The sequence below is a fragment of the Gymnodraco acuticeps genome, unplaced genomic scaffold (genome assembly GCF_902827175.1).
Source record: "Gymnodraco acuticeps unplaced genomic scaffold, fGymAcu1.1, whole genome shotgun sequence".
In the NCBI taxonomy this organism is placed as follows: domain Eukaryota; kingdom Metazoa; phylum Chordata; class Actinopteri; order Perciformes; family Bathydraconidae; genus Gymnodraco; species Gymnodraco acuticeps.
The window spans coordinates 1,346,015-1,364,699 of record NW_022990334.1 but is presented as its reverse complement, the minus strand read 5'-3'; the positions used below and the strand labels follow the sequence as shown (position 1 = coordinate 1,364,699).

At 41.6% G+C, this 18,685-nt stretch overlaps 1 protein-coding gene across 6 annotated transcripts in view; it reads right to left on the bottom strand.

Annotated features, from left to right (window-relative positions):
* si:ch211-26b3.4 (connector enhancer of kinase suppressor of ras 2) overlaps positions 1–18,685 on the bottom strand; it is a 100,598-nt gene that overhangs the window by 44,921 nt on the left and 36,992 nt on the right. For all 6 annotated transcript variants that reach the window (XM_034223171.1, XM_034223170.1, XM_034223169.1 and 3 more), the window contains 3 exons: positions 14,260–14,462; positions 13,167–13,254; positions 9,028–9,069 (listed from right to left, as the gene is read on the bottom strand). In XM_034223171.1, the coding sequence (XP_034079062.1) occupies positions 9,028–9,069; positions 13,167–13,254; positions 14,260–14,462 (333 nt within the window). The remainder of the gene's footprint in view (positions 1–9,027; positions 9,070–13,166; positions 13,255–14,259; positions 14,463–18,685) is intronic.

Below are 18,685 nucleotides of genomic sequence, written 5' to 3'. Positions count from 1 at the left end.
GCTGTCGGGACATCTCTGCGGAATCCTGTCAAGGGTGGTGTCGACACGCAAGGAGATATTTCCCACGCTGCCTTGCAAGGGAAGACATACGCTGTGACGTAGATGAGGCTATGTGGCCAGACAGACGCCAAAGAGCAGATCAGTAAAGCTATATAGATCTCATTCTCTGCTTTACTGCTGATTTACATCATTTACCCATGTTGTTTTTTTTTCCAGTGTATTGCTATTCATCTTTTGTTTCTGTTATGGTGCTCTTCTGAAAATGAGACAATAAAAACAATGACATAGTTACAGTAACATACTGTTTTTCCTATATGTAAGTTTGTTTCTCCCAACTTGTCAGTTTTCCGTTCAGTTTCCAATATCGATAGCTTGAGGTTTGTGTATTGATGATTGTAGTCAGTATTTAGTGTGCCACTTAGTAATGACTGTTCAAATAGTCTTCTAATGTGCTGACAAATGTTTGTTTTTGGAGAAGGTATCTGGTTTTGGAAGGGGTATTTTTAGTTTTGAGTGCCTTAGAGCACTTTGCAAGAAATGTATATTGTTATGGTAGAATGTGTTATTATGGTGACCGGAGTTTCAGTTATGAAAACACATTTGTCTCCTTCGATCGACTTATATATTATTTCTGTTATGTTTGCTTGCTTTATTTTACCTAATGCAATATATGAGCCTCTGTCGCTGCCTGTAGCTAATGAAATTGTCTTATCATCTCCTCAATTTGCAAAAATAACAAAATATACACAGCTAGATCAGATCGCCTTCTTTTTAGATGCGACTTTAGAGTAGAGGGGAATTATTGAAATGGGATGTGGGGCTGGGCTGTAAAGTGGGGGGGCCAATGGCCCCTTCCCCCCCCCCCCCCTGCTTCCGGCGCCCCTGGCCTATGTCTGTAAATTATTTTGGTTTCAGTTGTGTGTGTGTGAGCAGGCTCGGATTGGCCATCGGGAGTTTCGGGACTTTTCCCGGTGGGCCGCTGCCGTTGGTAGGCTGCTGCCTTCGTTGGGCCACTGGCTCTGACATAGGTGGGCCGTGGACTTTCACAACGCCGCTGCGCTACCGCATCCGCCACCGCAAACACTGGCGGCTCTGGCGAGTCCGTCGCAGCGGCGCTGTAAAAGTCCACCGCCGTTGCGAGTCTCCGGCTGTAACAGCCCGCAAGGACCCAGGTTCGATTCCGGCCTGAGGTCCAAAACATATATTTAAAAAAATAATAATAATAATAATCTCACGTTCATCGCGTCCATTCGCAACCCATCCATCACATCTCTGCCCCACACTTTGAGAAACGCTGCATTAGCCTTATGGCAACACAAAAGAAAACATGGGAGCGTTGGAGTGATGAGGAGGTGCCGGCGCTTCTGGCGATTTACTCGGAAGACGCGACCCAGCAGCTTAATTTGTCAGAAGCATTTTGACGGGTGATTAATCACCGCAGCGAGCGTTACCTGCCACTCTGATCCACTGACCCCCCCCCCCCCCCCCCCTCGCACACACATTCTTACACAAACAGAAAGTCACAGATAAATGCGGCTTCATTTGCCTAATCCTCCCTCGGGGACATAGGCCCCGTTTACACGGAGACGGAACGGGTGTTATCCGCTACAGTTCTCTATCGTATGGACGGTTCGTTCACACGAGGCCGTAACGGAACCGCGGAAACGGAACCGCGGAAACGGAGCCCTCAAACGATAATGGGTTCCAAGGTGGGTAGATCTGCGGACGGAACGCTCTGGGGGGTCAATGCTCTGGGGGGTCAACGCTCCGTGTGTACGCCCGATACGCCATAGCCCTGCCTCTCCCCACCTCTCGCTTATTGTTTAGGTGCCCTTTGACACGCAGGCAGTCATATCATTAGCTAGAACTAGCTAGATTTGATCGATATGGATATAAACGCGAGTGAAGTCTAATTAAGGTCCTTACACACCAAACTGACACCAAAGAACACTTCCCGACGGAATGTCGCCTCACGTCTCCTGCGTCTTGGCCATGTTTCGCACTGGAACACACCGCAAAGACTTCAGCCGATGGCCAAGTTGCACGTACGAACTGCGCATGCGTGAGTGGCAATAACTCTCCTTACCAGCAGGCGTTGGTAGTGTGTATTCGTCATTCAAAAGAGGCAACAACCGGAAGACAGACTGCGTGATACACAGAGAGAAGAAGAACAGACTGCGTGATATAAACAAACAACAAATAGCGTGTGTCTTCCATTTTCACTCTACAGCGAGAAGCTCATGGGGCTTTCCCGAACCTGTGTCGAGAGCAGGAGTTAAATTAAATCTTAGATTTCTCATGCACTGATTCGCTAAGCTGAACAGCCAATCAGAGTGATTTCTTTGGCTGACAGCCTCCCGATTCAACATGTCGAATCGGCGGGGGAAGGTGTCGGCACGGCCGAAAAGACACGACGGTGCAGTACACACCAAGACACACCAATCTGAGTAGGGCGACACGACGCTCATCGACGGCCCGACATCTATCGACGGCGAAAATCGGCTTGGTGTGTAAGGACCTTAATCGGACAGGAGAGAGAGATCAGAGATCAGCTGCTGCTGACGGAGACACGCAGCTCTGCATGATCACCTGCAGCTCCGCCCGCACACACTTCAAGTTAGATCATCACACTTAGCAATTTTAATTACCTCTCAAACTACCTAAACTAGTTATAAATATGTTTATTTTTACTGTCGGGTCACTCATTACTGGATCAGCCAGCTGCATGAGACGGATACTGACTGGCTGTCAGGAGAGGGGGAGGAAAAGAGAGGCTCCGTGTATTATTCTTATATAGAGTTGTTATTAATTTGTTTTAAAGCTCAATAAATAACAAAGAAGAACTTTGACCGGCACTTTTATAATTTTGTCCGGAAGATTTCAACTTTAACGGAAATGTTGACCGGCGTAAAAAAATTCTAACGGAAACTCTGCCGCCCGGTTCCCTTGTCCCTTGGAAGAGCCCCTTAGCCTATCATGAAAATGTGTTGGAGCACTAATAGAAGCGTGAGTGTTACATAGTGATGTCATGTGACTATGTTACCGAAGTAAACATAGGAGTCCATTCGACGTGTTCGAGGCAGGGGGGGGAGTGTGTGGGAGAGAACACAAAACCTTGCACAAAAACCTTTAAACACACTACAGGAAAGGGAGAACCCCAAAAAGCATAATAGGGCAAGATTCTCCTAAAAATACAACAACATTAGATAATGCCTCATTAGAAAATGTAATGACTTAATGTAAGTAACCAGCTTCATGGTAGTATCTATAATGGGGCTTTCACACCAACGCGGTTCCAGGGCCGGTTCGGAGCTAGAGCCTGAAAGCACTGTTTTTTCCTGTTCGCACCGCAGCGTAGACGCCTCTAAGTTCTGGAATCCGGTTTGTTTCAAGCACCAAAAAATCGTCGGCCTAGAAGCAAGAACCGCATACGTCACGCTTACGTCGGAGGGGGGACAGATTAACCTGAGCTAACAGTTAAAGGCGAGTACGGCAAATACAAGTTGTAACAAGCAGTAGTGCTGAGCAAAGTGACTAGAACGCAACCACACACGTTTTTGGTTGCGTTTCCACTTGGCCTAGTACCGGCTAGCGGGTCCTAATTCACAGTTTTTCTGGCCCCATAAAATCGTGGTTCTTGGGCCAGGAACAACCAGGCTGAGTCGGGCTGAGTATGCTAAACTAGAGAGAGAATCGCTGGCAAGGGGGCTACAACAAGATGAACATATTTGACCGTGATTTAATTGTAATACACGTTTAAAAATGATGCCGAAGTAACAACATACTGATACCGGTTAGTAAAAACCATGAATTAATGCTTTGACAAGTCTGCAGACAGACGGCAGGCGAAAAACCCCTTTAAAATGCGTGTTTTCTAAATGGAGCTTGGCTAAGCTAACGTTATATATGCTCCGACCGTCCACACTCACAACAACGGCCTATACAGACAGAAATAAACCAGCGACTGTATTCGCCATGACACAGGCAGTCTGTGGTTTGTACTTGTTTAACTTTTGTCTAGTTTCTGAACAGATATGAAGAGCTGTGAGCTCTGAGTGCCAAGAGCTAACGGCTGTGTTGTTTTTCTGGGGCGCTCATTGAAGATGACGTCACGGCTCCGCCTACACTGTGTTACTATAGTAACTACCACAGTTCCTAAACTGTAATGGAAGCGCAGCATTAAAGTGAGCCGGTGTCGGTACCATATGTGTTCGGGGTACCATATGTGTTCGGGGTCTGTCTCTTACCAGTGACGTCACGACGTAATGACGTCAATGACGTCACGCATTGTGATTGGCTGTACGGTAATTTACCCAGGGGTGCTCGGGGACGCTGTCTAGAGCAGTGGTTCCCAAACGGTGTGCCGCGGCACACTGGTGTGCCGTGAGTCAAGTCCGGGTGTGCCGTGGGATTTTGTGACAACCATACGTTATTATTGCAATATACAACTACACAAAAATAATAATTTTTTTATTTACTATATCAGTACTTTGTAGGTTTATATGTACGTAATCTGCGCGACTTGTGCGTCCACATCTCCACGTGCAGTGCTGCATAAACATGGCTGAGTCAGCGATAACTTTCGAGGGGTGGAGGTATGCCCATTATTTTGAGTTTGTCCGAAGAATAGACAGGAATGTGACGGTGAGGAAACTGTGTCCAGGCCAGAAGCTGTTATCCACTGCTGTAAACACCACGTCAAACCTCAACAAGCTCCTGCAAAGAACACATGCTAAGGTGAAGCTACCGCACACGCTATTTGTTGTTTGTTTATATCACGTAGTCTGTTCTTCTTCTCTGTCTTCCGGTTGTTGCCTGTTTTGAATGACAAATACACACTACCGCTGCCTGCTGGTAAGGAAAGTTATTGCCACTCACGCATGCGCAGTTCGTACGTGCTCGGCGAGTAAAGTAACGAGTAAAGTAACGAGTTACTTTATGTAGATAGTAACGAAGTAGTGTAATATATTACTTTTTTTAAAGTAATATGTAATATATTACATTTTTTTAGTAACGACCCCATCTCTGGAGTTGGCGTTCTCTACTCTGATTTACATGAAGAACAACAGGAGGTCACGGCTCTCTGTTGAACAGGACTTGCGAGTGGCCCTCTCCTCAGTGCCACCAAGGATTAAAAAATTCTGCGCGCCCCGACAGGCACATGTATCTCACTAATTTGTAAGTCGCCAAAATATTTACAATAGCACATGTTTCAATGCTGATTGCTGAAATGTTACATTTATAATGTGTAGTTCAGGATCATGGACAATGCAGCTTCCTTGCATTGACAGTTCTCTGTGCTGAATTTCTGCTGAGTTTCCTTTGCCTCATTTTTAATGTTGTGACCTGTCTGGTTTAAATGAGTGTGTTGCTGCTTTGATGAAGCCTAATTTGATAAAGTTTCAAATTAATTTCTGAAATATTTCATTAATAAATATTTCATGAGTAATATAGTTGTCTTTGTCACATTTTTATTTGGCATTAGTAAATAATTATGCACATTTACAGATATTTTACATGATATGAGTGATAACACGTGTTATAAGGGCTATTTTGCACAATAGGTGTGCTTTGAGATTTTTACTTGTCCTTTGGTGTGCCTTGGGCACAAAAAGTTTGGGAACCACTGGTCTAGATGATAGAGGGTTTTTTTTATCATTACATTACATTGCATTTAGCTGACGCTTTAAATACGCTAGCCGCAAAGCTAGCATCGCAGCCACTGCTCCGTTTTCGGAGACTTTGCACACGTTATTCACAAATATTTTCACACGCTAGGAGTATGGGAGTACTTTCATTCGCTTCGTCTTGATCTGTAGATGTGATTTGATGTGTCGTGTCCCCCCCAAAAATAACAATCGACAGTGTAAACATAATTATGTAAATAACCCAATTTGTTTTCTGTGAAACGGAAAAGGATTTTACATTGTTTTTGTTACTTTCGTTGCAGTGTCTTAAATGTAATTTAGGTTAACTTCCTGTTTGAAGTTGTTGCTATGGAAACAACATCACGGAGAAAAAAGTAATATCTTCTACATATAATAACGGACAAAGTAAAGAATGAAGTGTAGGCTATGTTTAAATGTTCGGAATTTGACCGTGTATGATGGTCCTCTTGAGTTGCCGTACAGCCAATGGCGTACAGCCATTGCTCCGTTTTCATGTTTTTTTTACATGCTTTTCACAAACATTTTCACACGCTAGGAGTATAGGAATACTTCAATTCGGTTCGTCATGATCTGTAGATGTGATTTGCCCCCGAGCACCCCTGGATAAATTACCGTACAGCCAATCACAATGCGTACAATGCGTGACGTCATTGGTAAGAGAAGGCCCCCGAACACATATGGTACCCCGAACACATATGGTGCCGATATGGTCACCGGGCCTAATAAGGCCTAACCAAACCGAGCGAGGCCGAGCAAGGCCTGCAGTGGAAACGCGCCATTTGACTATCCGTTCGCTGTCATTGATCATTGTGGAGAGCAGGCAGACGTTTTGTTTTGTATTATAGCAGCTATCAGATGGAATCAATACATGGGCTGCACAGGTTGTCATGTCCGACTATCAAAAGTAGAATCATAATGAAAAATACGCCGGTAAAATGTGCCTGTAGAAAACGGCTTATGCCACAATAGGATAGCAACAACAAGTAGTCAAGATAGTCAGTTTAGCTTCGGTTGCTATGCTAACATCACCCATTTTATACCAGAGAAACTTTAATAACAGCGTTGTGATGCCAAACAGCGTCAATTCAGACTGAAACACATTCACTTATGGGGAATTGGGGATATGTATCAGCTGCTTGTGTGACAGTCAGACAGTGAATACTTTACATCGGCCGCTGCCGTGTGAGCTAACCCGGAGCTAACGGGAGAATAAACTCCTGTGGAAGAGCAGCCAGCACTGCAGCGGTCGGTAAATGCCGCTGAAACACATTAATAAACAATGAACCACGGCACTCTGGAGAAAAGTATAAGGTTGGAGAAGTTGTTATTTAATGTAATCTGGCTTCGTATGATTAAAAGCAACACGATCATCGACCCGACACAGTCCCCCCATTATTGTTGTTGTAGTGAGCGCCGTAAGCGTAAACGGTGACGTCATGACGCAGCAGCGGCAGCACCAGTCGGGCTCTGGGCGGTGTGAACAAAACGGGGGCTGAAAAGAAAAACCAGTTCCGAACCAGAAAAGCTCTAGCACGGAGCTAGAACGGGAATCACGTTGGTGTGAAAGCCCTATCAGTTAATATTTGTTTATTGAACTCCACAATACATATCGTTAGAATTCGTTTTCTGAAAATGAGTTATTTAGCGAAAAACTATGTTTGTATGGCTGGTGACAGAATTCGGCACACTGGTCAACTTTTTCTAACTTCTTCTAAATGGAAATAATGTCCAATTTCCAGAATTAGAGCTAATGATATCAACTGCGTGTCATAAACATCGTCAACCTATGTGTGAGTTTCACTTTGCTTCCACTTAGACCCATGCAGTAGTAAACAATACTCTGTGAGGAAGCAGCATCTAAAAACAAACACCTCCTCTTTCTCCCTTCACGCTGTCTCCCTGTTTCACACATAAACCTCCCACACATAACAGACTTAGTCATGTGTAGCCTTAAGTCTGGCACTCAGAGAGAGAGAGTGTGTGTGTGTGTGTGTGTGTGTGTGTGTGTGTGTGTGTGTGTGTGTGTGTGTGTGTGTGTGTGTGTGTGTGTGTGTGTGTGTGTGTGTGTGTGTGTGTGTGTGTGTGTGTGTGTGTGTGTGTGTGTGTGTGTGTGTGTGTGTGTGTGTGCGCATGTGCAGGGTTATTTATTTGAATTTGCCTGATGTCACTTTCCAACAACAAAGGTTAAATACAACCAGAAGAGGCAAGGGGAGACACTTTGACAGGGGGGACACCGCAACATCTCAATTTCAAACGTACGTATATTGGGTTTGTTTCATAGAAGCATGTCATACAATTGCATATTTACTGACAGAACATCCTTATTAGGATACATTTTTTGGCTTTGGTTTCTGTGACCTGATCCTGCCGACATTTTCTCTGGTTTCCTCCACCTGACCTTGAATGGCAGCAGGAAGTGTCCCGATTCAACTGTCAGCCCCGATCACACACTAGCTGCTCATTCGGTTTCACACATGGACACAGACATTTCTCCATCAAACATGCACGATCACACAAACACACACACACACACACGAGTGGAAAAAACACATACACAGAAGCTAAACTGGAGCGTTCAAAAGGCCTCAGGCTCGCTTGCAAATTCACATGCACGGTTTTGTGCCACAAATTCCCACGAAAACACACACAGTGCTTCTCTGTCAAAGACACACACTGCACACAGAAAGCGTGGGCGAACACACACATACAGATCTTTTTCAGCCTTTGAATGTGTTTATGATCTCGTGCAATTTTGTCAATACGGCTGTTTTATTGGATCTAAAATTGCGAAAGCACGTCCCTCATGCAGGAAGCTATATTAGCACAAATTCATATTATTGTTGTTGGTTTTTATTTTTTTGGTACACATTGATGTCTGGTTTATTGCCCAACGCAAAGGAAACATGCATTATAATCTAAATGGAATATGCATTAATATTATATGATAACATCCAAAATGTGATATGTTTTAGAGTAGTTCTAATTATTGGATTATTACATTTTTTGCTTAATAACTACTGTTGGTCTATCAATACCATTTACCATGTGTGGGAATTTGACATGTATTTTACAAAATGCAGAACTACTCTGCAAGTTTTAAACTTGCTAGATTTTCTTTTCAGAAAATAATTTATTGGTGGTTGAATGTGAAAAATGTCGAGGTACTTTATACAATAATTACTTTATTATATGTTTTGTATAATGTGCAACAACAGAGAGATTGATGCTATATTATCAGACTGTAAACAGTTTGATAACAATCTTGTAACTATTTTCCTCTTTTAAAGCTGAGAATGCCACAGTACCTCTCAATTTGAATTGAGCTTTACACAAGAAGCATTTTAAAGCAGAAACTTACCACATGGAGAATCTTATTTTCTGTCTCGTACACAGTGCAATCCTGTAAAACGAGAGGAATACAGAAAAAGAGAGAAGAAGGAAACATGAGATGGAGAAAGCATCTATGTGAACATCCGCACGGAAGACAAATGAGACAGCAGGGGGAATGATGGATGACTTTTTCTTTCTATGGAGAACATCAGCAGTCAGCTATTTCATTTTCTAACCGTGCGCATTATGCATATTACTTTATAATCTAGGTAGACTAAAACATTGGATGACCAGTTCTGGATCTACTCTGCTTCACGAGCCTCCGCAGGATTTAGACACTACATTATTTGAACATGACAGATTGTTATTTAAGGATAGCTGATAGTTAATCTATTTCTGGGAAAGCAGCCCACTGAATCCACCAGATGTGCATGGTGGTGGTTTATTCATCCGTTTGATGCATTAGTGTGGACGGTGCTGCCACCTTTGTCTGTCTCGCTGAACCCTGGCAGCCACATGTTCATTTGGCCCATTGTCGTACCACGGTAGCCCCTTCCTCCTCCCTCTCCTCTGGCCCTTTTAAAGAGGGGATGGGTTTTATCTGCTCGGCTCCAGGACTCACTCCGGGCACACGTACAAACACACTCTCACACACTCTGAGCAGGCTCTTACAGGGAGGATGTGGATGGAGTCCAGGAGAGCAGACATACTTTCTGTCCAAACAATGAGATTTCTGCAGTATCAGAGTGGTGGTGTGACACTACAGGCAAAACCATTGTTTTTTCCATGAACTAGTCCATTTTAAGCGTTTAAGCTGTCTTTTTTCAGACTAGTGGATAGGAAACATCCAAAAATAATAATTTAGGTGTTTATTTAACTGATATTGTCTATTTGCCTGTCTAGATTTCTCCTAAAAATACAACAGCATTAGATAATGCCTCATCAGAAACCACAATAAGTCATTGTGTGAGTAAGTAAAGTAAACAACTTCATGGTAGTATTCATTAGTTAATCTTTGGACCATGTAAAGTTATTGAACTCCACAATAAAAAAATGTCTTTAGAGGTGGTTTTCTCAAAATGAGTTATTTAGTGAAAATGTATGTTTTTTATGGCTGTTGGACAGAATCCCCGAATAAAACAAAGAGATATATTCTCTAAAAAAGTGGTTGACTCAAATAAGTCAACATAATCAAACAATTATTTAGAACCAATGCTCCAGAAATGTATAAAATGAGCACATATTTAGCAAGATAATACCTCATTTGCACATTTCTAAATAATAGTTAATAAGGCCTGTCATACAAAAAAGAATGGTCTTTATTTAAGTAATGAACTGTAGAAGTTGTATGGTGATAGCTATTAGTTAAATATGTGTTTATATATATATATATTGATCCGTAGTGTCATATCCATAGAAATAGAATAGGAGATGTTTGGACATTGCCATTAATCAATGTAGAGTGGTCAGAGTGTCGGCCATTTTTATGTGTATCATTGCCACTGCATATTGAGTGAAATTAGTAAAATGAACAACTTAATGCATAAAAAACCATTGACGTTACTCTCACAAGATTTAGCCAACTAGTCAGCTTTTCGCTAAATGGGGTGAAGCCTGCGAGCTAGCTCAGGCAGTCAACTCGAGCACTTATGCTGCATTCATACATAACGCCCCTTGCCACTCTACAACCAACCAAACAGAGTCTCCTTAATAGAGAACCGCAGTGACGCGTCCTAAAACCCGGAAGTAAGTTAGCATTTTTACCACGTCCGGTTCCTTCGATAAAAAGCAATGCATTTTCTCCATAGGATTTTGGAAAATAGCTCCAAATAAGGTCTGTGTTTGACACAAATTGAAGAGACAGATCACGTTTTGTTCTACGACATTAAATACATCAGCAGTGACCCCGCTGGTGATTTTTGAAGAGTTTGCGTGTCTGAAAAACGATGGTTGTTGACAAGTGGCTGAATAGGACTACAGAAGTTGTCCAGGCCGTTTTACGTCATTACGCCGAACACGTAAAACACTCCCGCTAAGTTTGTTTGCCCTGTTCTGCTTGAAAGCAAGTACCTGCCTCCTGCAAACTGTTCAAACAAACACTTCAACTTGAACCATTTAGAATCTGTATGTTTGAATATGGTTCTTAAGTTGGCGTGACGTTGAAGCAGCGACCCTGCTGTAGTTCCTTTATAGCATAACGTTAGCATTTTGTTTCTGGCGACTAGATTTATGATTCGAAAATTATAAAAGTAGGATAGACATGTGGATATTGTCCGGCTGAACAAAATGTGATACGTCTCTTAAATGTGTGTCGACCACAGACCTTATTTCGAGCTATTTTCCAAAATCCTATGGAGAAATTGCATTGCGTTTTTGACGAAGGAACCGGAAGGAGTTTACTTCTCACTGCGGTTTTCTATATGCCGCTCTATTTAACCTGCCAGATATCTCTCTATGCATTGCTTGCTGCTGCTATTGCTGCAGCTACTTCTATGTCGCTGCTGCTTGCCTGTCCCAGCACCACCCCAGCACCACCCCAGCTTCCACCTGTAGGCTCGGGGTTAGTTATTTAATCATCACTCATTGTGCTATGTATATCTATGGAGTGATGATGCCCGAGCCTAGACGCCAAACTCAACTATATGCTGCTTCTAATAAACATGTTAAAGAAACACATGAGTTGTCTGACTGAACTAGCCATCTAGGTTGCTAATTTTACCAAGCTTTCAGACTTTGTTACACTGATAACAAAAAATAAGCCAAAGAACAATCCCTTACTCTAACCCTAACCCACTGGGTGTAGTTGTTCCTCTGCCTCATTCCCTACTGTCTAAAACGGACAAGCTAACGTGCTAGCTAGCCCACCATCTGTCTCCTGAGCTTGGTGTGCTCTCTTCCTGGCAATCTGCAAACACACCTTATGACACCAAGTGTGCTGTCCTCAAAAATGATAGCTAGATTTACCATTTTCTTTTGTACTGGTCAAACAATGTTGTGTCTAGAAGGTAAGCCTCAATTTACATGGAAAAACTTGGTCTAGATCTCACTGCCAGACTACCTAAACCAATTAAGGTCATTACCAAACCTAAACCATCTTGTGAGAGTTTGCAAATTGAAGGTTACATCTAAAAAATGACCGTCAAATGACAATGGAAAAGAGTGCAATGTCTGTTCTATTCCAACGCTATTTCTATGGTCTCTTCTTAAAAAACACCCTGAAATAACCCCTTTAATAAAGTATTTTTAAACATCATCCGAGGCGTGTCCCATGTCTCACCTGCACCACCTCGGCCTGGGTTTTAAACAGTTTTAGGGATACTTGGTTGATTTTATTTAAAAATATGTTCCCTCCCCGTGTGCCTATACTAACTAGGGTTGCCAGAAACTGACCATAATCAAAATCGATTATTCGCAGCAGCAGTCTGCTCTGCACGCAGGCTTCCTCCAAGTTTACAGTAAAACAAACTGGTGGTGTGACCAATGGCCATTTACAATTATTAATACTATTACTATTATTAGCATTAGTCTATATTTTGGTTGAAACTAAGCCAGAAAAAAAAATAAACATAAATAATAATAAAAAATATATAAATAAAATCGATTTTTAAAAATAATATTCGATTATGGAGACTGTAACGAATATTCGAATAATCGAATAATCACTGTCATCCCTAATACTAACCCGTGTGTATTTTATATTTTACATATTTGTTTTATATCTTACATATTTTTAACATTTGGGTTGTTGTGATATTTATTACCATCACTTATTTTTAAAAGCACTTATTGTACTAAGCACTTTTATGTATTTATTTATCTTTCACAATAATTTTACCTGCATGCCGATTTTAAACAAAGTCAACCTCTGTACTTTTAGCCAGATGTTTTTAACCCACTTACCAGGTCTTTTACCAGATGTTGTGGGACACAGCCTCGGACACCCCACCAGGGGAGACCCCCTCGGGGGGGCAGGAGTACAGGTTTTAACCCTGTGCTTCAGCCGCTGCTCTCTTCTCTCCCTTTTATTGCAATTTTTTTATTTCATTTAATTGTTTTAACACAGACCAAACACAGACCAAACAGGCCTTTATTTTATTAGCGTAACTTATACTGTATGAATATATTGCAATGAGTAATGCATGCACCCCCATGTGTTTGTGAAATCACCTGTTGTACGATGGTGGTTAATTCTAAGCAGAGCTGCACAATGTTGTTCTTCAGTAACGAATACTCTGTCACACTGGCAAATGGAGACCTGAAAGGCAAAAATAGAGATCATGATCAGACAAATGCATCTGAAACCGTAAACATATGGTAAACGTTTGTAGAACTTTGGATACAATTATCGGCATGATCTTATTCTACATTTCACTATTTTTATCATCAAAAGGTCCTGTGGTGGAGAATGATGTTTCCTCCTCTTCTTCTTTTTTTTGTGCCTCATTTTTGTTTGCTTTCATTGATTTGACCGAGGTGTTAGTACTATACTTTTTTTTTAAATGTCTGAAAAAAGGTCATCTAAGGTCTCACAACCACTCTATCATGAATGTGAACAAAAGCATATTGGGCCATTCTATAAAAATAAATGAGTGCATTTCTGTTTTGAGGAGGTGATTTTTGCTTGGTGTTTTTATTTTGTTGCATTCATTTATTTGCTAAGTAAGTCTGTGATTCTAAAAGCTGTAACAGGGCAGTGAGAGAGGACAATAAAAGCTGTTCTGTTTCCCTCTCAGAGCACATGAGCATGTGATTCAGACAAACAACAATATTTAGTTTTATATCACGGCCAGAAGTCGATGCAGCCAAGAAATCTTCTAAAGCTCAAACATTGCTTTATTTGTATGTGTCCTCAGTTTCATCCGGCTCCATCAGCTGAACTTATGTCAGGAACAACATCAAAAACAATCCTATTTACCCATGTATTACTGATGTTACCATATCATGTGAGTTAATAAGGTTTTATTGTTGTTTAACTTTTGTTTCAGAAGGAGGTTGTAATGTGTTCTTATTATTTTGTCCACTGCCTGGTTTATCATTTGTAGTAAAATAACTAATACTAAAACATCAATATAGGATTTACATATTTATTTTATGTGATTACATTATTATGATACCAAATACACAGCGGGAACAATATGGGGTTAAATATCTTGGACACTGGAGATCGAACCACTGATATTCTGATTATAGATGCACATTAAACCCCTCATCCCTACTGTATTTAAATTCTCTTAAAAATATATGGTCAAATAAATGTTACCTGTCGAGCCAGGCTAGCAGGTTCTTGGCTGCACCGATCAGGTCCACCACGGAGGTGAGGAAGTCGTTGGGTAGCCTCCGGGAAGCTCGTCCGTCGTAGTGCCCGCCCCTCCGCCGACCCAGGATGAAGTTCTGGAGGTTTTTCGCCGAAGCATTCAGCTTGTGTGACAAAGTTCTGAGGTTCTCCGTCTCGAGGCCATAGTTTCTGGAGGACAAACAGAGGGATTCGTTTTAGAAGTAGAACCACATGCAGGTGTTGCTGCTGCTAAGCTAACATGCTATTTTTGTTGCGCAGTCTGCGTCAAAGACATTGGCTTTAGGTAACTTCTGGAAGGGATATATTTGATCAATGGTTAAAGAAACAGTTGTGAAAACTTTCTGTGAGTTAGATAAGATGATTGATACCGCTCTTTTATATATATATATTTATATATATATATATGTCAGTATCAGTGGCGGCCGGCCCATAGGGGAGCTCTTCCCACATGTCATTAAAAATAAAAACATTTTTTTTAAATATATATTTTTTTTATTTTTGAATGAACAAGGTAAATATTATATAGTTGGTATCAGTAAAATGTATAATCTACAATAAAATCTCGTTTAAAATTGTTTTACGATGTCTAAAGTTACTGATAAGTCACATGTTTCCTGGCTGGCCGCAGCGTGTATCATTACCCTCTCTCGTCTGGGCGGTAGAAAGGAGCCCTCAGCCAGAGCAGCAGTAGCCAACAAGCTGACTGTTGCTATCTGTATACTATGCCGCCGAAACATAATTTCAGCCAATCAGCGTCGTCAGATCTGATGCTCAAAGGGCGCCCTGTCAGCGCCCTGGCCTGTGTGTCTGTGAGTTGTTTGGACTCGTATCTAAGGTGACGCTACAGTGGAGGTGGAGACTCTGTTGCTAGTGGATCGCCGGAGCTGTAGATTAACATTAAATGCTTATTGTAGTTGTAAGGACAATGCCTGTAGCACCATGGAGCATATGTGTGGACTGGACCTGTATTTTACAGGAAAGGAGTGAGCAGAGGGTGGAGTTGTCGATTCTTGTTCAGTTTTCATCTTCCTCACCCTCTCAAACTTTGAGTTGCGCGCGCTGCTAAAGAGACGCGCTACCATGGAAACCAAACAATGGTGTAGCTGTATTAAAGTCAGAGTGGAAACAGTCGTGAGTCAATCTGATTTAGTCAGAAATCGGGAGAAATATGACCCCGGGAGGAAATCGGTAGTCTCCCGCGAAAATCGGGAGGGTTGGCAAGTATGACACACACACACACACACACACACACACACACACACACACACACACACACACACACACACACACACACACACACACACACACACACACACACACACACACACACACACACACATAATGTTCGTATTTAGTCTCCTGATTTTAAATGGGAATTAAATCATTTGAGTGTTCCCAAAGCACCAGTGTTCTGCAGTTTGTGTGGGCCGACTGTACTGTTGCACAAGTTTTGGAAGATTCATAGCTAATCACACTGAAGATTATGGATTATCTCATATTTTTAATAACATCACCAGAAGTCATAATTGAAGGGGTAATTTCCGCCCTAGTATGGTTTGGTCCCTATTTCCATAGCCCCACCAAAAATATTTTCCACCAGCCGCCACTGGTCAGTATCTATTGAGTTGAAGTCAAGCTGTGGTTAGCTCAGCCCGCACTTGACTTGAAGTATCCACAAATAAACACAAAAGAATAACATAAAACCGCTGTAATATATACTTTCACATTGATCTTTCTAAATATGGATTACCTTTTGACAAGTTGTATGGGGTTAAGCACTAAAAGTAGCTACAGTCATTACACTTTTTTGTAAGTGGAAAGACCTGAAATTAGAATAACTCTCTCGGAATCCCATTAGCATTTTACATATAACAGCCACTCTGCACGCTAATACAAGAACACCAAACTGGTTGAGCATCCCATTACTGCACTGTGACCCTTTTAGATAAACACACACATACACACAAACACACACACACATAGACCCACTGAGCCACATTGCGCTCGGCATCCCAAGGCACCTCCAGTCATGTCCTGCCTGACGGAGCCTGATTCCTGCTGACAAAGATTACACACACACACACACACACACACACACACACACACACCCTTAAACCCGTAAAGTCAGATGCACACGCTCAGCTAGACGTATCCATTGCTCCTCTCCCTCTAGATCTTTTCTACACAGTCACGACCACAGTGACTATAAAGGAGCGAGGGGTTTCAGCAGTGGCAGCAGAGAGGGAGAGAATAGAGGAACTAAAGAGGCAGAAGACAAGAGGGAGAGAGAGATGGAGAGCGCCCGGCTATGCATCTCTGTGAAAACTGGGTCATGCAGACACTGTGTTCCGTATAATCTCCTGTATTCTGTGGGAAATGTCGATGTATACGTGAACTTGGAGTGCACATGTTTGCACAGCTGTAATTAGCATGTCCTGTGATCCGATCTGAAGCCCTGTGTGTGTCTCTCTCCAGGGGAGTGCCGAGATGAAGGGGGGGGGGACAAATAATGCCCACGCTGTGACGACTGTCTGTGTGTGTGGAGAAGGAGAGGGAAATAATTTGAGCGGTGCGTGCATGTGCATGTCAAATCAATACAGTAAGAGGGCGATGCCATTAAGCAACCACCCCCCCCAACCCACCCTCATCCACCTTCATGTCGATGTGGTTGCCATAGCAGCCATGTGTGGAGTGGCCTCTCCTCTACGATGATATCTCCACTATTGTTCACAGAATCGCACTCATACACTGGTTATGAAATGTTTCGGCCAAACACAGGAATTATTTTCCTTTTCAAACCTCCAACATTAATCAGTCTCGCTCCACTGCACATTCACTTAAATGGAGAGCATCTAATGGCTATTAATCAAGAGGACTATTGATCGTGTGTGTGTGTGTGTGTGTGTGTGTGTGTGTGTGTGTGTGTGTGTGTGTGTGTGTGTGTGTGTGTGTGTGTGGTGTGTGTGTGTGTGTGTGTGTGTGTGTGGTGTGTGTGTGTGTGTGTGTGTGTGTGTGTGTGTGTGTGTGTGCGTGTGTGTGTGGTTCACAGCTGGGAGGATCTGTGTTCACTGCTCGTCTCAAGCACATGAGGTTTGAATAATGGTTGAATTTTGAATCTACTGCAGGATCTTTCTCGGTACAAGTCCAGCTATGAGGCATTTTCTCATTTTGATTTTACAAAATATCTATTTATAGTCTTCAGTCATTACCGTCCTTCTGTATGGCATAATCTACCTCTATTTTTTTCAGGTACAACTTTTATTTTAGAGTAAGTATCAATATTTTCATATTTTATATTTTCCTTACTATATTATTTGTTTTATATATGTATACCTTCTTATCTGACCTCTTTTGTTTGTGTCTTGTGTAATGCTTTCCCTTGTTTTGATTTTCAAGCACATTAAGTCTTAGTACCCTCATTTATTTACATTACATTACATTACATTGCATTTAGCTGACGCTTTTGTCCAAAGCGACTTACAATAAGTACATTCGACCAGGAAGACACAACCTTGAAGAAAACAGAATCATATAAGTACATCAGGTTTCATAGAGCCAAACATTATTCTGTTATTCTATTTTATTGTTATACCTTCTTAGGATATCTTGTATGTTTTTAAATATTAAGCACCATTTTACATGTGTTGTTATCATATATATTTTTGTAATTTCATGATTTATGCCTTTTGAATTTGTATTATTTATAAAGCACATTTATTACATATATTAATAAACTTGACTACGGTTTAAATAAGCAGCTTATAGAATAAAATAAGGGCTGTTTCAAGCAGCTTAACACCAGAATACACATTATGATACATGGTTTGATTTGTTTGTAACAACCTTTTTTCAAGGGAGTTTCTCAAACAAGTGTTTTAATGTAGAAAGGGTTCCCCTTAGGAATCAACAACTAAACCAAGAAAATAAATGATTAGACGATCAACCGAAGACTAAAAATCCCTTAGATCTAAACACATAGGCACACGCACATGCAAAACAAACAAGACAATTTAATCTTTCTTGTTTGGGACATATGAGGACTACAAATATACATTTTGGGCAACTATTTAATAACTTTCAAGTAACTGACAGCATTTTAAAGGGTCTGAAGGGTGGCACAGAAAAGGAACCAAAACAGAAAGCTCACTCATCTGTTTAAGAGAGATCTGGGAGGAGATGACATCATGAAGCAATTCCTCTGAACAAAACCAGAACAAAAGTATAACATTATAAAGCTAATTATTATAGTATTATGGATAAAGCCAAGCTATATTGAGTTTTTGTTCTGCCTGTTTTTTTTCTCAGTCAGATTGATTAAAAACTGTAAATCCCTGATAGATACTGTATTAAAGTGTTTGTATGAGTGAAAGCCCCATCAGAACGCTGGCAT